The sequence below is a fragment of the Mesoplodon mirus genome, assembly GCF_964341445.2.
Source record: "Mesoplodon mirus genome assembly, chromosome: 16".
NCBI lineage: Eukaryota > Metazoa > Chordata > Mammalia > Artiodactyla > Ziphiidae > Mesoplodon > Mesoplodon mirus.
The window spans coordinates 58,416,250-58,443,584 of NC_138992.1; the positions used below are offsets into that span (position 1 = coordinate 58,416,250).

Consider the following 27,335-nt stretch of genomic DNA (forward strand, 5'->3'; position numbering starts at 1 on the left):
AGATCTTCTTTGTTTAAATCAAATTAGAATCATATGTTAGCCACGCCACTATATCCTAGACGCAAATTTAAATGGCACTCTTCTCACTGGACTCCAGAGAGAAATTCAGCATTGAATGGTATGGGGTGGTTATCAGGGAGGCCCTTCAAATAATTTTTGAAGGGAATGGAAAACTTAGATATGCAAAGACTGAATCACAAATATGGGATAATTCAGGTTTAAATAAACTTGCAAGTGAAAATGATATTTTCTGCACAACCCAATGTCTTCACAGTGAAAACAAGCTTCTTTAGATGCGGCTGTCATTGGAATTCAAGGAAAAGATAGATGACTACCTGAAACTAATAGGCTTGAACCCATTTCAGCACTTCTTCTGCTTCAATGAGTCCAACATAATAAAACTAGGTATAGCGTGCAGCAAAAGTAGCCAATGTAATATTCATTGGGACCATAGATTTCCATCTCATACATACAAAGCATGGATGAAGTCATATATTTGCCAAATCAAACACAGAAAAAGCCTTAGGTATCCACACCAGATGCTGGCCTAGGGTTTGTTTGTGCACAAGTAAATGTCATGACACGAAGGTTTGTTTTCAAAGACAGTAGCTTTCATTACTGGGATTTGTCTATTCTAGAAGATCAAAATTACCCAGCACCTAATCCCTTCTCAATGATATTTCCTCTTCTTAGGCTGAATCATCTGTAAACTTTTTCACTGGATTTTGTTTGAAATGCCTCAAATAGATGCCCTTAAAAAGGGCAAATTCCTGAGTGTAAGTTGTAAAAAAGCAAGGAAAAATAACATTTATTTTTAAGGTTATGTGGTTTGGGGAGGGGGGGAGCACATGTGATTGAATGAAAAAGTTCAAGTGATATCTAATCCTGTGCTTATGAAAAATTAATATGCCATCAGAGGAATCACAAGTATAGCTAAGATTAATGAAAGGCGCTTAAAAAATTACAAGCACACAAACTGATTTGATTAAAAAATAATCTCGCTGGTCGTCCTGCAATATTCTTCAACTTATCCACATCTATTCTGTCAGATGGTTATGATTAAAAATAGGTCAATGGGAGGCTACTGATAGAAATCACATGCAAAATGCACATGCAATGAATAGTAGTGGGAATGTTCAGACAGTTTAAAATGAATAAAAGCTTTTAATAAGCTTTGGGGGGGGCAGTGAAGGAAGAGCAGATTGCAGGGAATGGAGGTGGGGGAAGGAAAGGTGAAAGATTCTAGTGTCTTACCAGAGTCTTTATTAGAGTTTTTGCCTTCATTATTGTCTCTTTCACTTGTGTCTTTCTCATCATCATCAGCCCCGGCTGTAGGTTTAATAGCTATTTCTGTCTCCTCACTTTGTTCTTCTGTTAAGAAAGACAGACCAGTCAGTTGTATGGAAAGCCCTAGAAAAACACACATGAAAATAAACTATGTGACCATTTAAGAACTTTGTTATTTATGAATCATTTGCAGACATTCATTCTCAAAAAAGAGCATGAATTTATTAAAAGTCACTATTAGAACCTGCTGGCTATACCAATGCAGGTTTTGTTTTGTTATTTTTTAATCTCAAGCAACTTCTTTTATATCCACTGAGAAAATGTGCCTGTACTAAATTAATGGAAATCTTTTCAAAGCAATACAGTTTAAGACAGAAAAGATTGAAAAATGGTTGTAAGGCAATTTTGTAATTTCAATAGTAGAACCTTCTAAGCTACATGAACCCACTGCTGCATGGACTTGGATAAATGGCAGAATGAACCAAATTCTCAGAAAAATTCCTTAGTTCAATAATGTGATAATGATGGGTTAAATGTAAGACAGGTGTTACTCTTGCCTTTCAGCCCTTAGACCCCAGAGGAATTCTTTGGAACGTGTCAGAGTAAGATCTCAAAACTTCAGTTACACTGGGATTTTATTTTACTTTTTCTATAGGGGGAGCTATACGGGGCGTAGGACAGAAGGTATACTTCTATGACAACCACATCACCCCACACCTCATTCACGGGTTTCACACCAGCTAGATTACATGGAAATCCTCATAGTAACTCAACCCTATTTAATTATTCTGTAAATCTTAGCTATGCCGCTGCTGGTGGATTAATCTGTTTATGCAGTTAGCCTCTATGCTGGGTCTGTGTAGCACTAATCCGTGAAAGGCCCACTGTTCTCTTTCATCCTGCGATCATTTGTCTCTCACTGTGCTGATGTCACATTTTAATGAATTTTTAGCAATCTGAGTAATGCCAGATAACCAGGCTCACAACTCCCCACAGCATGGCATGCTGTTTTCATTGCAGCACAAAAAATAAAAATCATATTTCCCTGTTCAGGTAGGAATTACATACATTAGGAGAAGAAGGTAAGATGGGATTAGAAGCACCAGGCTACTCAATTTCATAAAATCTTTAATGACCATATAAATTAACCCTGGAAAGGCAAAAGGTCATCGACACCCATTTGCATACACTCTTCTATTTGCTTTTGATAAGCAGAGCTTTTATGCAGAGAACATGATACAATTAACCCTTCAAGAACCGTACAAAACGCAGCTCCGGACATTTTAAGTGTCAGGCATTAACTGAAAATTACACACTGCATAAAATTTTCATTGCAAATGCTATAGTGATTGAAAGGGGAAATCATGGCCCTCTCCACACCCCATGTTTTTTTAATAACGTTCTGACAGCAGAATGAAATATCCACTGTCATATGTAGCAGCTGAGCACCAAAAAAAAAAAAAAAAAAAAAGAAAAAAATGCTATTTAGTGCCTCACTTGCCAGCCATGCTCTACAACTATGAAAGCAGAAAACAACAGAGGGGGGCCCAGTTCTGGGCTCAATGGGGGAAACTCCAAAAAAAACTAAGGGGAAAAACAAGGACGCTTAATACATTTGAAACCGGAGTTTGTTTCGACTGTTAAGTCCTCAAAGGCACCATACAAATCTCTTGATTCCATATTTGCACTTTGCCACTGCACAAAAGCAGAGGGGAGATCCTTGGGGAGGGGTGGGTCATCGGAGGGTTTGGGGGCAGCTTCCCTTTCAATACATGTGGAAATTGTACTTGAAGAAGAAAGAATCAACCCTCCTCCTGGCTGTAGCCTGCTTTCACCTGTCGGTGATAATCACTGATCAAACCCAGGCTCCCTCCTCCCAGCAGGGGGCCAGGCTGGGTGGGGACAGCGGCCTGGCTCAGTTTGGGAGGCTGGGAGGCTGAGAGCATGACTAGATTAGGCTGTGTCCCCGCCAAGTCCACGCACGTGAGGGGACATCCAGAGTCAGGCCCGCGACCTACGGACGGCCCGAGGCAGAAGGGATGCGAGAGTTCTTGGAGGAGATTTACTGGACCTCTCCCCCAGAGCTAGGAAAATGCGGCATCAGAGTGCTACTGCATGTCCTTATCTGGAGGGGACAGAAAATTGTAAGGGCTATCGCAACTCATGTTCATAAAACATTGTGCGTCACGAGAAGAAAACGAAGATTGTGAAGGTACGAAAAGAAAAACTACAGAATCATCTGCGTCTCATCAGACAGTTTTTGCAGGATCCTCTTCTTCATTTTTCTGGTATGTGTCTTAAGTGTGAGAGAAATTCCCAGACAAGTTCTTCTATACATCACTGTGGTGTCTGACCTCAGCCTGACCCTGGCAACAGTTTGAGAAATCTGAATGTGAACAAAGACTCTGTGTCAGCAGCAGGGAGAGATTGTGGGATAGACTCTCCCCATCAACTTAATCGCAAACAGCAGTTCTGAGGCCATAACTTTGCACAGCTCCTCCAAGCCACAGCTCATAACCTCCAGAGGTGGATTTGCTGGCACTCCCTCAGCTTCTGTGACTCCCCACACTTTTCTTGTTCTTCCTTTGAAGTAGGCAGTCAATTAGCTCTAATGCTCCAGCAATTCAGACCTGTTTTGTGGTTTTGAAGGCGAAAGCTGTTTATTACAGGTAGGCTCTTTGGAGCCATAGAACTTGGCGAATTTTTAATCACATAAAAAAGAATCAAAGGGTAACTTATGTACACCATAAAGTTTCCTACAAGTCAGAAGTAAAAAGTCACTTTCATTCTTAAAGAGAGTTTTTGAAATAAATTTGACAGTCATTTTGTAAATAGGCTTTAGAGTCAAGAGTATTCACATGGAGAAACCACTTTTTCTAGAAAGCCTTGTAGGTTGGATTTGGGGTTAAGGGCAAGAGTTGGCTACATTCTATTGAATAATTTTCAAGTACCACATTTCATCAACTGTAAAATGCCATAAAATGTAAGATGCTTATGAAAAAAGGAAGAAAATTTTATGAAAGAAGGAAAACAGGGTATGACATTAAATGTATTAAAGGGATGTCTTATAACTGAGGGAAATTATGTAAAATTCCAAAATAAGGATACTATATAACATAAAATTCCCAAATAAAGATGCTAAAGCAGTTTCACTTTCATCAATAAATTTCTTCAACATGTTACATGTTAATAATAATAATTATTAACATGTTAATAATGAAAGTATTATACATTTCATAATATTGTTGTATTCACACTGTATATATTTCAATTATTCTTTTGCTTCATGGAAAATAAAAAATATAGTATTCATATGTTAAACTTTATGATATGAATGTAGTTATGCTTAAATGCACATTAGGGTACAGTAGAACTTCCCAATTTTCAAATAAATGATAAAACGTTTTTATTTTAAAACGCTTCAAAATAATAGGAAGAAGACAAAATAATACTATAGTCATATATACTATAAAAGTACAGTACAGTTAACTTCCCCTAGCATTTTTATCATACTAAAATGATGATCTTATAAGTTACACATAGACTATATTTAAAAGAAAAGTTTTTGAATGAGAAGCTTATTTTCCTTTGAATAATAAAAAATGATTGGAAAATCACTATCAATTTATTCTACAAAATTATATAATTTCGAAGCAAATCGGCTTCAGTGACATTCCTCTGATCTGAACACCAGTTTTGCTTGGTTCCCATTGCTTTATTATACTTGGGTTTGGAAACCCTCTGAGTCTTCTAAGGAAAACACCACATGCTTTTTAAGCCCGTGTAAAGAGGAAGCAGAGGTTAGTGACTCAAACATCTGTAGCTTTTTTTTATGGAGCATCTATTCTAGATACTTGGCTGACAAGAATGCCTTCCTGGGCCCCTTCATTGTCTCCCTGTCCAGTCCCCACTCCCTCCAAATTTATCCTTTATATGATCTACTAAATTAAATTTGACTTCTCTACTTAAAATCTTTCAGTGACTGCCATCACATAAAGAAAAAGCTCAATCTTCTGTACAGGGGAAGAATAGCCGGTCCTTGTCTACCAGTCCGGTCTCATCTTTCTTCACTTCCTACCTAGCACTTAACTCTCAAGTACAGTGTTCTCAAATTTTATGGCACCAGAATCACCTGGAAGAGTTGTTAAACCACAGATTGCTGGGTCCCATCCTCAGTGTTTCTAATTCAGTAAGTCTGGGATGGGGCCTAAGAATCTGCATTCTTCCAAGTTCCCAGATTGGGCTGATGCTGATTTTAAGGGGCCCACACTTTGGGAACCTCTGCTGTACACATTACCTCTTTTAATTCCTTTTTCACATTTGTTGCAATCTGAAAATAACATTTATTTGTATAGTAATATTGTCTAAAAATGAGAGAACTCATTTGCCTTACTCATAACCTATGCCCAACAGTTCCTGGCAATTTTGAGTTAAACTGGTGATTTCTAGTTTTCCTGCTTGGGGTAACTAGGTCTGTGGTATGATGTCATCAATTAAAAGAGGAGAAGAAATGGTTTTTGCAGAAAAGAGAAGTTCAATTTGGAATTTGTTATATTTGACTTCCCTGTAGAACACCCCTATGAAAATATCCAGAAAGCATGGGAATATCTAAATATAAAGCTTCTCAGAGAGCTTGAAGTGAAGATGTAAATTTTGGTGTCTTTTATTTTTACAAAACAATAAAGAAATGTATTGAGAGGGAGCGATCTTTTAGTCTAATATTTTTGTCATGGTCTTGATTTTTGCCCTATTACTTTCAATCTAGTCATTAATGCAATTTTTTGATTGGCTTGAAGTGAGGAAGAACTGAGTTTATGCTACTTTAGCTTAAATATGTTCTTCAGTTTTCTAGGGAAAAATAATATATAAAATAAAAAATAATTACTTATACATAAAAAAGTATTCATGAGACACACATAGGTGAAGGTAAACTTAACTTTGAAGATTTTTTTTAAGAGGGAAGTCCTGAGTTTATGTTGGAGGAATGGTTTCATTTGCAATTTTTTAAAAGTATTTCAATACCCCATTATGAATGTGAAGAACTTTTTATAATCATTTTTTTTTGTTCTGTATAGCACATTATTATTCCAACTGTATAAATCTGGAAACCGGAATCATGTTTATACAGCAGAAATAAATGAGGTGTGTTGTAGCAACATGGGTGAAATTCCCCTTAAATTATCTGAATATAATGCTGCTAAGAAGACATAGCCTCCATCTTTTACCACACACATAAGCATGCAAAGCACAGGAACTAGTGATTGTATTGACAGGGCGGTAAAAATCCAATCAACTCATTAATTACCAAAACTAACTCCACCATCCAGGTTGTCTGACTTGGGGAAAAATAATACCCAGCTTATTGACTTATACATTGTGTAAAACTGACCATTTAGGTAAAACTTCATTGTGTGTAAATGTAGATGTGAGAAATTATCCAGCAGAAGTTACCTGTTCTTGAAGAAATTGCTTTACATATGCATCCAAATATTGGCTACATTTGATTTAATTTATTTGTTATACACTGGGTTGGCCAAAACGTTCGTTCGGCTTTTCGTCCACTCTTACAGAAAACCCGAACGAACTTTTTGGCCAAGCCAATATTTGATTTAATATATATAATATTGATATATTCTATATAGAATTTCAAGTATTTGTATAAGGGATCTGATCAGTTCTAATTAGAACAGTTCCAGAGATAGTTCATTACATAAATTATGAGAGTAACAAATGTAGCTCATTCAAGACAGACAAGAATAAGACCAATTACCTGAGGTTGCTCTCAATGGCTGCTCTGTAAGATCATCCTCACAGGTCCTGGCTCCCAAAGAGGCAGTTTCTGCAGAGGACATCAGAGTGAAAGGTAATCAGCATGCCATGTTCAGCTCTGCAGTGTCAGCCAGTATCACAAGAACCCAAAATTTGGCTTTCAAAGAGATAAGCATCAGGCAGAACTCAGGTGAATCTCTGGCACACCTTACATCCTAGTGGCTGGAAAAATGAGCCCAGGGAGTGGCAAGATTAGATCTAATTCTCAACAATCAGCAGCACACAGCGAATATAATAACACAGATAAAATATGGAAACAAGAAAGGCTCATTCTGATTTTCCCCACTTGGTTATTTGGCCAAGCCTACACGTTATAATGACAATGGCACATTACATAAACTATGAGCATACTTTTACTTCTCTGTCAAGGTACCAAAAAAAAGAAGAAGAAAAAAAAAAACTCAATATATGGTAGCTGATGTGAGAGACCAAAGCAAAAAACAAGCACTTGAAGAAACCTGAAGAATATGTCCAAGTTATCAATAAATCAACATCTTTATTCTGATCTTTTAGGTGAGCTCCAGAGCAGAAGTGCCGGCAATGTCCTGGATTGCTAAACTTATCCCCAGACAGAAATCATAGGTTTCACCTAGCTCCATTCTTCTTTTGTGTTCCCTGTTGTAGGGAGATCTATAAAAAACAACTAGACTTCAGAAATCACTTTCCACACCGTATTCTTTACTGACTCAACACATGACGTTGATTCCATTTTATAAAGTCTTTTGTCATATCTGCTTCTCTATTCTTCTGTCATCATCTCTTTCCTGACAATTTCAATAGCCTCCACAACAATCTCTGGAATTCCATGTCTTTCCAATCTAATGTCTCATAATATCTCAAGAGCTATCATTCTAGAAAGTAAAATTGCTTGAGTAAACATCATGGCCCTAGCACTGGATTTTCGGTATATTACTTGACCTCTTTAAGCCCTGATTCCCTCATTTGTAATATACAGATATAACTACATAAATAATCAACAACCATAAGAGAAAATAATCCAAAAAAAGGGAAAATGTGATATGGTCTTTAAAGTGAGAAAAGACCATGTCTCGTTGAGAGAATAAAAAAGCTGTCACACAATCCTTACACTGTTAAATAGACTCAAGTTTATCTAATATTTCTAGGCAATAGCATCTGTGGTTGATTCTGAGGGCTTTAATTAAACACATAATTAACCTTTAAAATAGAAGTGCACACCAAAGCACTATCATTGCCTTCACTAATTGTTTTTTCTGCTACATACAAAACCTTTGGCCTTTGATGGTAAACTATTTAAAAACAATACAATCATAATAAATACCCAGTGCCCTTTCCCAAACAACAACAACAACAAAAAACAATTATCTTGTAACTATATCTTAAATTAGTTTTGAAAAAAAGAATTTGTCATCAGTCTTTGCTTATAAATTCAGGAATAACTTCCAAATAGATCACAACATTCGTGTTCAATCAACATGTCTCTCAAGAAGGCCACTTCTTCCTCCTGGCAGTCTCTCATATCTTTATGCCTTGATCAATGTTGTTCCTTTTATTTTTTGAATGTCTTTTTTTCTTCTCCTGTTAAACTCTCATTCTTCCCTCAATACCTAAAGCAAGTGTCACCTCCTCTGTGCTTTCATGAACAATTAGCTTATACATATGTCTCAGTACTTTTGATGCATTGTGATAACTTTTATATAATTCATGTATATTTCCCCAAGAAACTGTGAGTTCCTTGAGAGCTTTCATTTTAAGAGATTCTCAACTTAGGACAAAGTGAGGCATATCAAAGTCACCTAGGATACCTTTATTCAAAATACTAAACCACACCCTATATCCTGAAACAGATGAATCTCAAGATGAGAATTTTATAAAAACTTCCCAGAGCCTCAGAACTCTGAATTCAAAGCTTCCTCAATTATACCAAAAACAGAGAAGTCCTCTTACATATATATGTATGTATGTATATATATATATATATATATATATATATATATATATATATATATATATATAAAAATGTGTGCGTGTAAAACCATTTCTTCCCCTCTTTTCTAACAAAAAACAATTCCATTTTATCAAATAATTCTTACCATTCCACACACACACACACACACACACACACACACACACTTCAATGTATTAAATAGTCTTGTTCAAATAGATATCAGTAGTAGCTAAGTGAATTTGACCAAATGACTGCTACTCTTTAAAGATTCATGAAAAAAAAAGAACACAATGACAACTTATTAAGTTTGTATCTCTGCCAGATACAGTGGTAAACTATTTGTGTAAAAACAGTCATGTAACCCTCACAATAAAATCATGAGGTAATGCTTAATCTTTATTTTTCAAATCAGGAGCCTGGGGGCTCAAAGATGTTAAGGTCACTTGCCCGAGGTCCCCAAGTTTGAAACTGACAGAGCCTGAAATGAAACCCAGGTCAGTATGGTAAAAAAGTCTGTGAAATTTTGGATGTGTTCAGTTTTAATACCACAGTATTTAGAAGCTTATAAAGGTCTTCCTACCTTTGTGAAGGCCAGAAAACTAAATGTGTGTGTGTGTGGAGAGGGGTGGGAAGGAAGAGGGTAGAAAGCAACTTTTCACTAGTCCTGTGAAATTTCTGATATTTCATAAAATATTTACATTCTTTGAATATAAAATGTAACCAAATAATAGTTTGGTGCCACATTGAAATTCTTACATTTAATAGTGATTTAAGGAAATGTGCAAAATGTCAAAACCAAAACTGTTATTTAATCACACAAATTAGATCATGTGGCACTTGGAGACTACTCCGAAGACAGTGACTTGTGCAAATAATTTTGTAAAGGAATGTAGTGCAGGATGCCACAGAATTCTTTCTAGATCGTCAACAATAGTGCCTCCTTTATACAAGTGATATAAATATTTTAATAAAGGAGATTTTAAGTTATCAGATGAACTGATTATACTTTTCTGCCTGTGTAAAATGACGTTAAAAGCTTACTAATGATACATAGCATCTTTCAATATTTCACTTTTTTTTTTTTTTTTTTTTTTTTTTTTTTTTTTAGGTACGCTGGTCTCTCACTGCCGTGGCCTCTCCCGTTGTGGAGCACAGGCTCCGGACGCACAGGCTCAGTGGCCATGGCTCACGGGCCCAGCCGCTCCGTGGCATGTGGGATCTTCCTGGACCGGGGCATGAACCCGTGTCCCCTGCATCAGCAGGCGGACTCTCAACCACTGCGCCACCAGGGAAGCCCCAATATTTCATTTTAATAACTTCTCTGTAATAACAAATCTGACTGTTGTTAACACCCTCTGTCTCTTTTGCTGGTGATTTAATTAGATTACTAACTTGTGTTCTCTAGCACCTGACCTTTCTTATGTAATACTATTTAAAAATAAGACCACTGACAATTCATTGAGTATTCTACTCTATTCTGTCAATTTTGTGATGATCACACATTTGAAAATGATACCAAATTACTTTATTTTTATTAACACGAGGTAGGAGTAATTGCTGCATTTTCTGAGGAATAGTATATTGATTACCACAGTCACCATCACTACCACCAACATTTTACAGCATTTGCTTCGTGCCAGGTACTGACTGATGCCCTTTGTATGTGTTAGGACACCTCAAGCAAGTGGTGGAGCTATGATTCGAACCCATATAGCTTTATTCAGGAATAGCTCTCTTAACTGCAATGATATACTGAACCATATTTTTTAAATCCTAGAAGTGGCTTTCTTTTTGATTCTGTAATTATTTCTCATTTCCCTTTTTTCTCATTTGACCTGAGTTCTGCTAACCACCTTTTCCCTTACCCCAAACCAAATGGTTACATCTCCAAAGACAATGCTTAAAACCTAAATTTTGGGCTTCCCTGGTGGCGCAGTGGTTGAGAGTCCGCCTGCCGATGCGGGGGACACGGGTTCGTGCCCCGGTCCAGGAAGATCCCACATGCCGCAGAGCAGCTGGGCCCGTAAGCCACGGCCGCTGAGGCTGTGCGTCTGGAGCCTGTGCTCCGCAGCGGGAGAGGCCACAGCTATGAGAGGTCCGTGTACCACGAAAAAAAAACAAAAAACAAACAAAAAAACCTAGTTTTTTAGGGTTCTTACTCCTTTTAATTATGAGAATGAAAGCCCTCACCACTCTCTCTCTTTACTTGTCCTGCCACACCTACTCATAAGCTTGTTCACCTCACTACTCCTTTTTTCCTTCCCTTGTTTGAATAATATTTATTCTGTAAGTTAACTGATAACTTTCAGGCATTCAATCTTAGTTCAAAAGTCATCAAGTTCTTATCTGGCAAATCTTGATTTTTTTTCCTGCAAATTGGAATAATACTTTAAAAAAACTATATAATCCATACAAATCTAATGATCAGGGAAAGATCTGGAATTTTTTAATTTTTTAAAGCAGTCTAGATACACAAACAGAGAATTCTAAGTTTGAGATTGCTGTGATTTGGGAATAAATCTAATTTAATCTGCACTTGATTATTGCAGCAGCCACGTGCTTTTTATATCCTTATCAGCAAATCTGGGAAGCATTTGGCACATGTTCAGTGGAAGTTTTAAAATAATGGTTGAATATTTAAGTTGCTAAGTATAGTACTAAGATAGTATTTGCTTACAAAACTTCCATGTCTCAACCCCTCCCATTGATTTGTTAATGCATTAAATAATCAAGTGCATCACTATTTTTAGTAAAATGTTTAGCACATAAAATAAAAAATATACCACCAGAGTAAATATTAAGCTAACTGGTCTAAAATAATAAAGAGAAAGAAAAGCATTTTCTGTAGTCCTAGGTCCTAGATAACATTTTGAGTTCCACTTTACTTTCATCCATTAAAAAAAAAAATATATATATATATATAGGGCCATTCTTATTTTATAATTGGAGAATAAGACTAAATTCTGAAAGAGAATCCACAAATTTCAACAGCCCTTCTAGCTCCTCCCCCCATTTTTTGAAGTCCCTCCCCTCTCTACGTCAGCTCTATGACTCATTGTAAAAGGTACCTTACAGACTGGGAATACAGAGACGATACTTGCAGATCTCTAGTTTCAAAATAATAAGTGAATATTTGTTGGAAACCTGTTAGGTGCTAAGTATGTAACATGCATTTCCTTACTCAATCCTCACAGTAAATCTGTCACAGAAAAGCCATTGCTTTTACGGAAGAGAGGAGATATCAAAGCTCAGACATTTGTCCAAAGGCACAGAGTGGCAGAAGGTAGGATTTCAACTGAGTGAGTCTGATTCTAAAGCTCTGTACTCCCCCCTGATCAGGGGTGCCTCCAGGCAACCCCCAGGACTCCTGGGCCAGGAAGCCTAAAAACTTTGAGTTTCCTACCTCCTAAAAAAACAGCTCAAACCCCTTCAAAGCAGATTCACCACGACAAGAACAATATTTAAAAGAACACATCAAATTCAACATTTATTACTACCGTGGTAGTTCACATTTTAATAAAAACCTCTGGACTTGCTTGTGTGTTGCAAAAGAGAAGCCTGTTTCCAGTTGAAGCAAGTTTGCAATTAAAAATGGTTTCAAGTGGTCTTCTCCATCCTTTTCCTATGTGGATACAAAGAGTGTGCTTCTAAAAAGCTAAGCAACTCAGCATGTTACCAAATGATTTTGAGTAACCAAGCAACATCATCATTGTTGATCTGCAGTGCTTTCTCTTAAATTATTTCTTCTAGGCAGTGATAGATTGAAGTGCATTGGATGCTCCAGTGTCAATTACCTGAATGGGGCTGGATTTGTAATTTTTTTACTTTCTGAAAAAGTAAATTTACCTCCTTTGCCCTGCCCTGTCCGGTTTTACCCAGAAGTTATTTTTGTACAGTAAGGCAGTAGTATCTCCTGGGGCCTCCAGGCCAGGAATGTGTGATCACTTCTTTCTGCTTCTTGAATCATCTAAGACCTCAGTGTAATGGGGCCTCAAAAAATTTAATAAGTTCCTGATATCAATTAGTTTCAATAAATTACTCATACATCCTCTTAAGGTCTCATATTTTAAAGTGCTGTTACTGAAATATTTTTTCTTAAATTTACTAATGCCTAATACATCTCTCCATATAAGATTCTATTTTATTTGATTGTTTTGAAAGTAAAAGATTGGACTTCTCTTATAATTTAGGGATAATAGCACGTTCCCATCTATCAACCAGTTGCCCAGTTATCTAGACTCGAGTCCTTATAGGATTTGTGACAATCTCTCTTTATATTGTCTAAAACGATTTTCATTCCTTAGCATACTATGCTGGCTTGACTAGGTTTCTCATTAACACAGGAACACGTCTTGTCCATACACGGATCCTTAGCCTACCCAGTAGGAACATGTGGTACACTGGCTACTTATTTCAACGCTTTGTTTTCTATCTCATAGCTAGTTTTTAATCCTTTACTTTCTACTCCACAGTTGCCAAGTTTTCTGAATAGCCTCATATTAGGTTAAAAGCCTTGCAAAGTTATTTTTTAAAATAGAAAAGAAAATAAATGTTTAGCCAGCCGTGCATCTTTATCACGATTTCCTTTAACTCTATCAAAGACCCCTTACAAGGATATCATTTACTCTAAGGGAAGTTGCATTCCTTTGTCTCAGTCATTATTTGGTTCTTAGAAATTTCTACAACTTCTTTCACACTTTCACCTCAAAGACTTCTGTAATGATAGGTGCTTCCCTCAAACACTGCATTGTTTTAAAATTACTGCAACAATTCTAGAGTTGAATCAGTTTCATAACTTAAAAAATGTTTTCTGGAATCTGCAATGATAATCTGCAATGATCTCATCATTCCCAAGATTTTACTTCAATCATATTCAATGAGTTACTTGGACATGCTTCTTTGGAACCATTATCCATGAAACCATCATTCACTCTGGCTGTGGAGAACCAGAGAACGTAAACCTGTGTTGAAATAATAGTCATTTTTTAAAAAAACTATTTGAGAGTCATTCTCTTCGTTTGAAATTTTGAGCAAAGATAAAAGATAAGACATCAATAACATAAAAATAGTCCACTTCTGCTATAGCTAAGTGGCCCTTAGAAGCCTATGCTGTTCAAAAACAATTTCATTAGAAGAATATTGACTACTCCTATGTATATGTTTGTGCTAGGGAGAAACAAAAAATGAAAAACAAAAAAACAACCATGCACTTAAGAAACACTCAGGCTTGAATCCCAGCTCCACCACTTTCTACTTGCTACTTGAAGGAGCAAGTTACTTAGCTTCTCTGAAATTCAGGATCCTATATGTGAAAATGGAAACAAAAATACCCGGATTTCAGGGGATAATAAGAATTAACATTAATAAATATATAAAGCTTCTAGTACTGAGTAATTAGTAGATGTGTTCACAGATGCTTCTTCTCTGGCTTGGTCCACACTGTTGAACAGAAGTTATTCAAAGAAAAGACTATATCAATTTGGTATATTGACATTTTAGATTATAGTTATATGTAATGGACTCTCTGTCCATCAGTTAAGTGTTTAAAGCCTTTAAAAGATCACTATTTTTTGTGTAGATATTTTAGAAGTAGCAAATGTTAACAAGACTAAACATTGGTTTCCTAAGCAACATAGTTTGCAAGTTCTTTTTTTTTTTTAATCCCTAAGCAAATTTTACATATGCTGCAATAAGAGTGGTATGTGAACCACATTGTAAAGACTGTTCAGTTCACAGTAGTTTGGCCATTTACAAAAGGTATAATGAGGAAGATGAACTCGAAGGAGTCGTGGTGATGGACAAGTCAGCCCTAGGTTTTCCCTAGCAAGAGAGGGATCCTCCCCTCCCTAATTCCAAACTCCCACCATCAGTATAATATTAAGAGAAAAACTCAATGATAAGTCAAATCTCAGAATACAGGTCTGCAAATGTGGCATTCTCCAAAAATCGAGAAATCTCCATTTATACACAAACATTGGGTCAAGTAATTTTCTAGACTATTCCTTACATTGCAGTTACCTAAATCATATGACCTACTGACAACATCATCAAAGCACAAAACATTTATTTTTTTTTTCCTCCGAAGCAATCCCTAATGAACCGAAGACAGTACGTTAGAGCCTTCACAAAGCCAAGTTAAGTGGGAAAGGTAAAAAATAGGAATTAAAACTCTGCTTCAATCCATGTAGATTTAAACAGATCTGTTAGCATTTTGGAGCCAGTCTTCCTATTATAAAGTGAGGATAAAGTGGTCTGTTCTGCTTGCCTCATAAAGTCACCATAAGGATGAAGTGGAACTTGTTGTTATCATCACCTCCAGGTGATCATGCAAGACAGGGAAATACAATCTTTGTACTACAATTTCTAAATATTTAATGTCTTAAATACGCTGACATGGAAGGCACCACTACTACTTATAATAAACTATCCTATACAGTTATATATATGGGGGAAATGATTGCTTCCCATGTGCAGGCGTATTTATTTTGTGAATTATATATGGCCATAAAAGAAAATCCTCAGATGACTAAATCAATTCTTTTTATCAACACTGTAATTGTTGAAATAAATTTACCAATAACCTAAGATGGAGGAGTTTCCTAAATTATATGTAAATAATCCTCAGGTTATTACTGTTCAGAGTTTTCTACATTTCACCACATTAGGAAAGGTCAAATTTATATAATCATATAGCTCAAATTATACTTACAAGAATTGACCTAGGCAATGATGGATACAAACATAAGTAAAATAAACCTGGAGAGAGAAAGTTAGTGAAAGTATGCATAGTCCCAGAAAAGGAAGATTAGAAAGGCTAGGCTGGAGCCAAGAATGAAAAATTTACTATTGGAACCTGCTATGAATTTTCAAGACAATACTTATGCGTACCCATGAAATGTTTATTTAATAAATCATTCATTAATGAGCAGATTGATGAGATTTGGCACATTGTTTCTTTGGACTGTATTAGTGGCAGAAAAAATGGTTTCTGAGACACAGGCAATTTTTTTCTTCTTTGTCTGGATGCAAGTATTGCAAAGGGTCCCTTGATCTGGGCAAAGTGAGAGTTTTAAGCAGGAGATGCCATGATCATATTTGCATCTTTGGGATGCTATGCAGGGGATGGAATGGAGGAGGAAGAGTTTGTTTGTTTAAAAAAAAAAGGACACTGGAACATTCAATGTACTTCCATCTATTACCTTCTAGAAGAAATCATGGATTAAAGGAAGAATAGTGATTCCATTGGAGAGAAAAGGAATGTTAAAACATCCAAGATTGGGTTAAGAGAAAAGATGATGAGCTCAATTTTGGACATGAATTAGAGGAAAGCTGATGAGTAAAAATTTAAGTTTCTGAAACTAGATCCTGGAAGAGAAGTCTGAGTTGAAAATCATTTGGAAGAAGTCATAACTAATACTAGTGAGTAGATGGCACTTCTGAGGAAGAACACACAGCATACAGAAGAGGACGGCTGAGGACAGAACCCTAAGGAAGGAAAATTAAGAAGCAAGTGACTTGAAGATTACTGAAAGAATACAAAAGATGATGGTGGAGAACAAAAAGATAGGCACAGGACCCTGGAGTGATCGGTAAAACAGTGACCAAAGGAAAAGAACTTTCCAGAGGTTTGAGGCACAGCATAAAATTACACAGAGAAGTAAAATAAGGCCCTGGTGATATTGTGAGAGATGACGGTGAAAGAGGCAGTAGAGGGATGGTACATACTTCATAGAAGGAGTTGATAGAACTTGCTGATGGGTCTGATGAGGAAAGTGACAGAAGAAGGCAGATCAAAGATGATTCCAATGTTGTTTGCCCAAGAAATTAGAGGAATGGAGATCCTGTTTACTGAGATGAGGAAAAATGCAGGTGGAACAAGTTGGGAGGGGGGAGAATGTTTGGAATCAGTAATTTGGAAAATGTTTGGTTTGAGATGCTTTGTTTATATACCTAAGTAAAGGTGTCAAGTAGGTAAGTGTGGCAGTGGGGGCAGAGAGGAGAGGGCGAGGGAGAGAGAGAAGGAAAAGGAGAAGGAGGGGTAGGAAGGAAGGGAAGGAGGGAGGGAGGGAGGGAGGGAGGAAGGAAGGAAGAGGTCAACATATAGATGCACATTTAAGTCCTTGAGATGAGATTGAATAAGATCACCTAGGGGATACATGAGGGCACATGACTGAACCCAGGATACACTCTTACACAGAACACATCAAAGGAGAGGATGCTGTGAGCAGTCCACTCCAGCAGGGCAAAGTACTTTATTCTTGACATTGTTTAGAATTGCCAGTGCATGGTAAAAATAATAATCAAGCAGGCTAACTTTTAGTCAGTTTTATTACTGTTTTTAAATTCCTATAGGAATGCTGCCCCTTTATTGCCTGAACTGGGGTGGAATATTCACACTCTCCCCTCCACAAATAAGAAGAAACCAGTGAAGAAGACTGAGCAAGAACAGTCCATGAAGTAGAAGATCCAGAGAGAATGGGGTATGGAAGCCTTGTGAAAGAGCCATTTCAAAAAGAAGGGAGAGATGAACTTGTTAAAAGTTGCTGGTTGGTCAGATGAGAACTAGGAATTGACCATGATTTTTGCCAAAGAATGGGTCTTTAGAGTCTTTGACCAGAGCTTCTTTTGAGGAGTGGTGAAGGCAAACGCCCCCTGAATGTGGGTATAAGAGAGAATGAAGATGGAGGAAATGGAGGAGTCAAGAGCAGATGATTCTCTGAGGCGTTTTGCTGTAAAAAGGATCAGAGAAATGGGGCAGCATGTGGAGGTGGCTGTGGCATCATGGGAGGGTTTTTTCTAAGTAGAGTGATGTAGAGAATGTCAGTATGAGGATGGTGAGGGAAAATTAATGATGCAGAAGACAGTGAGGCAGTGACAAGTGTCAGATGATGGATCTCATAGGATCCAGATGGGTGTGGCTTTCTGAAGCAAGTGTGAATGGGGATAGACGTCAAATGATCACTGAAGCCAATGGAAGTTAGTTTAGAACTTAACCTCATAGAAGCTGGAGGCTGTCAGGATCATGACAAAAGTTGGGGATGAGAGTTGGGGGAGTACAAAGTTACAGAGGAGAGTAAAGAGGTGCCAAAGTGAATGAGAATGTTGTAAAACAGGGGCTAGAAAAGACGACCAGATAGCAAAAGCCATTTTGTTTTAGCATATAAAATATTCCTGTTGTCCTTTTTTTGTGATACCCAATGACAGAAACCATTTTTGTTGAGTATAGATTTGACCAGCAATCCTACCTAGCTATGAGCCAGGACCACTACTTTTTCCTTGTAGATACTATGGAGGCCATGCAAGCAATAAAATTGTTACCAACAAAAATGAAAAACCTTGCAGAACATAAACGGTCTCCTATTAAACACTTAGATTAAGTTTTATGGCAATACTATCACATTGTATTTTTCATAATCTTTCTAAGTTTCGTCAAAAAAACTTACATGTGATACACATAGCAGATGAATTTTAGGATTTTGGTACAAGATGATGAAAATATCTCAGAAATGTATGATAACTTGGTCCATTAAGTTTGTTGTCATGGCTAAGTAGATGAAGTAACTCATGATCATTACTAATGTAAAAGGTGATGTATAAGCTAAAACCACATTATCATAAACATCTTATGATTAAAACAAACCAAAAAATAATTCTGCAAAAATTTAAAGATATCGCTATTCTAAAATACTTGATAATGGCAAACAGGAAAAGTGAACTTTAATACGTGTGGACAATTCACAAATGATGACCAGAATTCAAATACACAAAGGGGCAAAATAAACAAAAAGCCATAAATATGGTCACCTTAAAAAAATAAAAGGTATGTTGGGGGAAGGAGGGGGAGGAATCTCGTGGTAAAAAAAATAAAAAGTAACTCTTTTGTTTTTTATCTCACTTCTACAAACTATAAATGAAAACATCTTTAATGTGGTAAGTAATTTGAGCCAAATGTAGAATTCTCTTTTGAGGATTTTTAACTGATATTTTTAAGGATGTAGAAAGGATAGCCATATATGTTTGACCCAATAAAATAAGTAATATGGGAATGAATTTCATCTTTTATATGGCTAATATTTTCTACCTTTTCTATACACTATACATTTTTTTACCCTGATCTTCACAATCTGTCCTCAAGAGGCAACAGATCCCTATCGCCCCAAATACTCTAGAACTCTTTCCAGAATAAAGAAAACTGACCTCTAATTTGCAGATCTGTGTCTGCTTTTTTGCAGCTACACTATGAATTGTTAAGAAGTATCTCTTTATAGTCACAAAATTAGAATGTAAGAGGGCGAAGCCAAATGGAATCCATTTTCATTTGTTCCAATTCAACCCTCTCCCACCCCCCACACCTCGTCTCCTCTGTGGTGCCCCTGAAAGGGTTGCAGGGTATTTATGGATTGGTGTTGGGGCACTTTGTTTTTCTTCCTTCTGCAAACGCATAGTGGCAATCCTGTCTTGCTAAAAGTCTTGTAAATAGGAACCAACGAACTTCTCCGGATGGATCTCCAACAAAAATGTCAACTCCCATGAATGTTTCATTTCACCTTATGTACAGTTCACCTCATGACCTAGTTCTGGGTTTGTTTTCATTCATGGGTTCAATGAGTATTTATTGAATACTTACTATATGCAACTCTGATAGTCACCTTATGGAGGTACAATAGAACAATTTCTAGATATTTTAGTTTAATCAATCTTTTTTATTCAGATACAAAACTGTCCTGGACTTACATTATTCCACATTCCATAAAAGACTTCTTCAATACTTATTTAGCATAAATGACATTAACAGGCTAATATAAGTATAACCTCTAAATGTTATAAATAAAATAGCCTCTAACATGGTTTCATTAAACTATAAAAGCCTCTAAAAAATCATGATGAAAAATGACAATGTTTTGTTAGTTCAAAAAAAAACACCAACTTTATAAACACATTATTTCTGCTTCACACTGGTTGTTTAAAGGGTTATGTTTGAAAGGGAGCAGGGTCATGCCTCACTGTCAGACCCCCTGCTTTTCACTCCCCCTGCCCACTTAAGTCTGAGCCAAGCTTGGGAACTTACAGTGAAATCTTTGACTCTTTGATTGCTTGTATTTAGTCAGTAAGTTTGCTCTGTGGATTTGTTTCTCACATGCTTTTCCATTTACCTACAATACTCTCAGTAACAGCCCCTTAATGTGTCCACCACAGTGACTGACCTTGAAGGAGCTTCTGCCTCTAGGTCCTCCCAACGTTACCCCTCTGACACAAGGCTACCACATCATGCTTCCTAAAACACCTCTGCAGTGATATCATTCTCACACTCAAAAGCTTTAGTGTCTTCTTATTTTCTGCCTCATCAAATCTAAACTTCTTTGCTCAGCTTCCAAGCCCTTCCATAGTCTCAACTATCTACTTATTTTTTGCCACTTTCTCCTAAATGGTCATTATTAAGGCACTCAGTTTAGTTTCTTGCTTCTCAACAAAATCTTGTCAATTTTCTTTCATCCCTAGGTCTGAATCACATCATCTCCCTTCTCAACTGTAAGGGCCATGCCTAAATAAATAAACAGGCAAATAAACAGACACAGAGCCAAACAAATAAGACTCTATTGCACATTCCCAATCCTACTCATTCTTCATGTCATAATATCCCACTCCCCATAACAAACCCCACAGATCCAATGCTCCTTTGAACAGTCCTGAACTTGGAGAAGTTCCTTAAACTTTGATGGTTTACATGACTTATTGTGTCAAGTATATTGATTTTGTCTTCCAGGCAGCTTCTAAACTCCTTGAGGGCAGGGAACTTACATTCTTTTGTCTCTCACAACCCCAGGCCAACTGCTACACCCAGAGCTGATGTCCAGTGGATTCCTCTCTAGGGGGTTCTATAATCAATAATGGCAGCAAAGAAGAAGAATCTTTTTCTTCACTTCATTCTAATTCTGACTCCAATTAATCCATCAAGCATTTGCTACACTTAAGGGCAAGTATTTGGTATTCTCTCTCAAAGGGAAAAGAGTTAAAAATCTTACAGAAAGAGGCTCAAGGGGGAGAAAAGTTCTTTGAGGCATATGCCAGCTTTGTGAGCAATCTTTCTTCTTTTCCTTCTCACGTACAACTGTTACAACATTGTAGAAACAAGTTCCCCTCTGCTGTTTTCCTTTCGCTAGTGTCTCCTTGTGACTGCCTGGTGAATATGTAAGTCGTATGTATTTAATCCTTTGAAGTTCAAGCACATTCTTGCTTGAAACAAAAGCTCTAGAGAATGAAATCAGAGTATACAATTATTGCAAAATGGCAATAAAATCACCTCCCCACACGTCCCTTGAGAACTATGGTCAAGGAAGATCTGGCTGAGGGCTGAGACAGACTGTCAACTTGACTTTTAATTTTATAAACTATGATCGTTTGGACAAGAAAATGTCTTCAAAGGGTCAATGTCATTTCTGTAAATGGAAAGAAGACTGAGTGTGAAAAGACTGCTTTGAATCAAGCTTAAGGAAAAAAAAATGTAAAACCTACAAGCAAATATCAACAGTACTTTCTCCATTTTTCTCTTTTTCTTCCTTTAAGAGGAATTTTTTTTAAGTGAGAAAATTGCAGTTAAAAATTATTTTACAGGGCTGCCCTGGTGACGCAGTGGTTGAGAGTCCACCTGCCGATGCAAGGGACACGGGTTCGTGCCCCGGTCCGGGAGGATCCCGCAGAGCGGCTGGGCCCGTGAGCCATGGCCGCTGAGCCTGCGCGTCCGGAGCCTGTGCTCCGCAACGGGAGAGGCCACAACAGTGAGAGGCCGCGTACCGAAAAAAAAAAAAAAAAAAAAAAAAAAAAAAAAAAAAAAAATTCTTATAGCCCTTAAAATGAAAACATTTGTCTATTAAGCTCTAATGACCTACAATATTCTATCTGTAAAGCATCCTTTGGCCCCCTGCTGTTTCATTTTACTTTAGCTGAACCTTTTTTGTTGCTTCCTAATCTACCCTAATTTGCCTAAACCCCTATTTGTCCTTTCTCAAACTGTTTGTTTACATCTCACTGGGAATGTGTAACAGTAACAAAGTGCTTTAAGGACTAGAAATAGTGATAGCTTTAGACACCCAATATTTCTTCACAGCATAAAAAGACATTCAAATTAACACACATTCACTGAGCTCACACTAGGTGACAAGGGCCATATTTGGCGAGTAGATACTAAGATGAAAACAACCTCTGGTGATTTCAAGGAACTTGAATCTGGAGAAGGAGACAAAGTAGAAAAAACACTGCAATGTGGGAAGTGACCTGCTGGCGGTAGGAGTCAGGTATTCTCGACACAAAACAACACAGAACAGTGAACTCTGTGGGAGAATGAAGCATTAATGCAATACCTATCTTATTCTGTAACATGTCATTAAATATTTTTTTCTGTTTTGGAGAAACATTTTATAGACAAATGATAAGACAAGGACAATGACCAGCTTTTAAAATCTTCCCTTCAACCTACCTACCAAGAGGGAAAGGGGGCGGAAGGGATAAATTGGGAGACTGGGATGGACATATGCACACTACTATATATAAAATAGATAACTAATAAGACCCTACTGTATAGCACAGGGAACTCTACTCAATATTCAATACTCTCAATACTCTGTACAGCAAAATTCACTTTGCTGTACAGCAGAAACTAACACAACATTGTAAATCAACTATATTCCAATAAGAATTAATTTAAAATAAATAGATAAAATCTCTCCTTCAACCTACGTAAACAGCAGAATATGATAAAGATAAGTACAATGATGTTCAATTGGGAATCAGAAGCTTGGGTTGTGCTATGGATTAGCCTTGTAACCCTAAGTCCTGAAACTGCTGAGCGACTGTTCCCTCAGCTGGAAGATGGTGGGTGGGACCTACCTGAGTTTTAAGGACCACTTTGGCTTTCCTATGATTTGAACATCTGCACTTACTTTTGTCAACTCATAAGTACTTGCTACAAGGCTGAGGAGAAGATCTCGTAAGATTGGACAATAATTCACCTTTACCTAAATATGTTATTTATGTGTTGATATTTACAGCCGTCTCTTTTCACGTTCCCTTTCACATGACTAGCCCTTTGGTCCTTTATATTCACATAACACTTAATTCTTTTCCAAGTATATTCACATTCACCATCTCAAGCACTCTTACTCTATACACTAACCATACTCCGAAGAATCTTCCCTCACTATGTTGCTAAGACATACATCTTATAACCTTCTTGTTCACTCTTATTTCAAACTACTCTGCTTTATGTTTAACTCTATGGTTTTCTTCTTTCCTTTCTTCTAAGAGGAACCAGATTCATCATTTTCTAGCCCCTCTCTACCCTCTTTCTATGTTGCCCATTTTTCAAAATCACTGAAGTGGATTTGTTTTGACTGAGTGCTTAAAATCTCAAGGAACTGAAGAACAAATGTGACCCTGTATACTACTTCTAATAAGTTGATTTAGGAAAACTCTGGTTTCCTAACTCTGGTTTCTTCAAAAATACGATGTCCCTGGAAGCTCTTAAGTTAGCAGCTTGCACTGGGGAAAAGGAAGTCCGTCTATGCAGCCAGGATGCCTGAAAGGCACCCATCCTACCTAGTGAGTACATGGTCAGATTAGTGGAGTGGGCTTTCCAGAGAGAGCAATAAACACAGCAGTACCAGAGAGTGGCTCCATCTTTAGAAATATAATTTTTAAGTATAACTCAAACTATGTGTCACGAGTTTTCTTTCAGTGTTCTTAGAGTTCAGCATTTCTGGTTGAGGAATATTAATAATCTAGTGGAAGCTATGGACCGCCTTCCTACAAAAATGCACATATGGATAATTCCACAGGCAATTACAAGGGAGCATGGAATTCCTAGGCCCATGGATCCCAGGTTAATAAGTTGTGCACAAATAACCCGGATAAGCTCTTTTGTGGCATTACATAACTCTTAAAAATGTAATCTCCATTCCCTTTTGTTGCATTAATGTAAAACTTTTTTGTTTGCCAAGAAACCAAGGGTTTGGTCATCTAACTGAAACAGTCATAACTTTTTAGTTTCTTTTTTTGTTTTTAGTAATTATTAAAGACAATGTTTATCAGAGATGATCATATTAAGTGAAGTAAGTCAGACAGAGAAAGACAAATATCATATGCTATCACTTCTATGTGGAATCTAAAAAAATGATACAAGTGAACTTATTTACAAAACAGAAATAGACTCAGACATAGAAAACAAACTTCTGGTTACCAAAAGGTGAAAGTGGGTGGAGGGATAAATTAGACGTTTGGGATTAGCAGATACGAATGACTATATATAAAATAAATAAACAACAAGGCCCTACTGTGTAGCACAAGGAACTACACTCAATATCTTGTAATAACCTATAATGGAAAAGAATCTGAAAAAAGAACATATATATACATATATTTTTAAAAGACAATGTTATAGAAGAATAATATGAGTAAAGAACAATTGTATGGGGACTTCCCTGGTGGTTCAGCAGTTGGGACTCTGCGCTCCCAATGCAGGGGGCCCAGGTTCGATTCCTGGTCGGGGAACTAGATCCCACATGTGTGCCGTACTAAGAGTTCGTATCCCACAACTAAGGAGCTGGTGAGCTGCAACTAAGGAGCCCGCCTGCCACAAGTAAGACCAAGTGCAACAAAATAAATAAATAAATAAATAAACAATCGTTTGTTCCCAATCAAAATCTTTGAAAAGAATACTAATTCAAATAGAGACTGAACCCCAAATGAACTGAATGTGTTCTGTACAGCATACTGAGCATTCGATGGCATAGGTGGCATAACCACCTATTTCCCAATGATGTGGTCACTTACCACATTTGGTTAATGCCAAACCACACAGACATGTTTACATAAAGACAAATTAGCCAATCACTGAGGTAAAAACAAAACAGAACTCTTCAAAAGAAAAAGTGATTCCATTTTTCTACTATATAAAGTCTAAAAGAAATTAGCTGAATTTTTAAACTAAAATAATCAAATGTTTTAGAATCATATGCTTACATATTGGCAAGAAACGTCACTCCAGTAGCCTAGAGGTGTAATGGATATCTCCAAACACTTAACTAAATCCTTGTGTAGAATACAGTTGATTAAGTATAGCATGAATAACAATAACAAAGGTCACCTAGAGCATGTAGGTTAACCAGGAGAATGTCCAAAGTTTCTGTATTATGGCTAATATTAGGCATAATTTTGAAAATTTGAGCTCTGGAAAAATAACATTTCAAGAAGGCATTAAAATGATATGCAAAGCAGCTTCATAAAATGTAATATGTACTCTAGAAAAAGTGGGGAAATTTTTGATTTGAAAACCAAAGTTTATGAAGAAGGAAAGATTCAACAATTAAACTAGGTTTTCCAATGAAGTTGATTTCCAGACATCCTTTTTAATTCTCCACTTCAACCACAAATTTCATCACTGAAATACCTAAGTATGAAAACTCTGAAAGATGTTGATATTTTTGGCTTACCAACTATTGTGATGTTCTTTTTTTCTTTTCTCTAAAAAACTTGTAAATATTCTCAATCAAAACAAAAAGATCTGTCATGAGACTTTACCGAGGGAACAAAATGCTTTAGAAAAGTTTGGTAATAGCAAGAAATAGAGTAGATTGAAACCTTATAATATTCATTTCAAATCATCTTCAGGTAGTGAAGAAGCAAAGAAGAGTTTTTTTCCCCCCTCAATGAATCTGGAAGTCAAGACTTTTCTTATAAATCACAAAACCATACCAAAAAAAACTTGACAGTAAACTTAATTTAAAAATGTTTACTTTTATCTGTACATGATCCTGAGGGTGTTAAAGATCCTGAGAAAGGCCATGGGGTAGTTTAAAAACTGAAACTTTCAAACATCATTACAGTACATAATCTTTGCCCCACAAGCACCATCTTTGCCTTCAGCATTCATAATAATAATTGCTATTTGCAAATATGTCAGTAAAGCTTAGCTGGTTCTTGGGAAAATTAGATTGAATGCCATCAAATAATTTAAAAAAACAACAACAACACAACAACATTTTGCCTACAATTGTAAATTATACAATACGTTGGAGAGAAAAACACATTAGTTCAAATACTGTGTGTCACTAATTCATTCATTTCCCTACAATCCATATGGAACCTAAACATACAATGCTTTCCTTTCTTCAACTCATTCCAGTTAAAAAAGGAAGATAATGCTTAAAATATTATAGAGTTTTGAAGGTACACATGAAATAAATATTTCTGACTATTTTGCCTCATATGGATGATAGTAAAAATACCACTATTATTTTCCTCCAAAGTATATTCTGTTTTTTAAATTTGACTTAACATCACCCAACACTACTTACTATGAAGAATTAAAAACATAAGTTTATTAACCATTCTTAGAATGAAACTCAACAAAGAAAAAGAATGCCTGTTCTTTATTAGACAATATGAACTGAACTCAGAGTTCCCACTAAGGTTCATAGTGCACAAGTAACTAATTACAAGACTAAAACTTTCATGAGTTTCACCCCAGGTATCACAAGCTGAAATTCCAGGCCTCTGTGTCGTTCCCTGAAACATCTGCAACAGAATCTAACATTCTTGATAAATGAGATAAGTGAAAGCATTTACTTAATTAGATTTAAAGCATATTTATTAACTCATACAACAAATACTAAATTGAAAAGTGTTACACCAAAAACCAACAGGCAAACGTGCAACAGAACTTAATTTTCACTTTAGAAGTTGCTGCCTTCAATATTGTTTACTTAATGTGACTTTCAACTTGATTCTGATGATATTTGACTCAAACATAAGCTCAGGCTAAAAAAAAATAACTCATAAAATTAAGACTTTCCATTACTTTAAAGTGTGTTCTTAACATTCACTGTTTTTTCCCCTCTGTTCTTATAGTCTACAAAGATTCCAAAATACAATATAAAACTATGCATATCTGTGTATACATATATACAACCTAGTGCAGAAAATCATCTGATTCTATGTTTATCCGGGGTAATCTGTTTTGATTCTGTCCTGCCAAACCACTTCTGGTGTTTCCAGCAAGGCAATGACAGCATACACCTTCTTGTTATTATTTATGTATGGAGGGCCAAACCAAATGTCTGGGTGGGTCTCCAAAGACATAAAATCGGTAGTTTTTTTTCCATCCACAGGACCCAATTACATTTAAATAAACCAACTCCTAGTGAAAGGTTGGCTCCAACAGAAAATACCAGGCAACCACAGACACTGAAATTAAATCACAGTCGTAAGTCTAGAAGCCACCAACATATTGTTAAAAATA

At 36.6% G+C, this 27,335-nt stretch overlaps 1 protein-coding gene across 6 annotated transcripts in view; it reads right to left on the bottom strand.

The window, feature by feature from the left end:
* Positions 1 to 27,335, bottom strand: part of ZFHX4 (zinc finger homeobox 4) — a 179,966-nt gene that overhangs the window by 25,249 nt on the left and 127,382 nt on the right. For all 6 annotated transcript variants that reach the window (XM_082601141.1, XM_082601137.1, XM_082601139.1 and 3 more), the window contains exons 5-6: positions 7,058 to 7,126; positions 1,255 to 1,371 (exon numbers count right to left, since the gene is read on the bottom strand). In XM_082601141.1, coding sequence (XP_082457267.1) covers positions 1,255 to 1,371; positions 7,058 to 7,126 — 186 coding nt within the window. The remainder of the gene's footprint in view (positions 1 to 1,254; positions 1,372 to 7,057; positions 7,127 to 27,335) is intronic.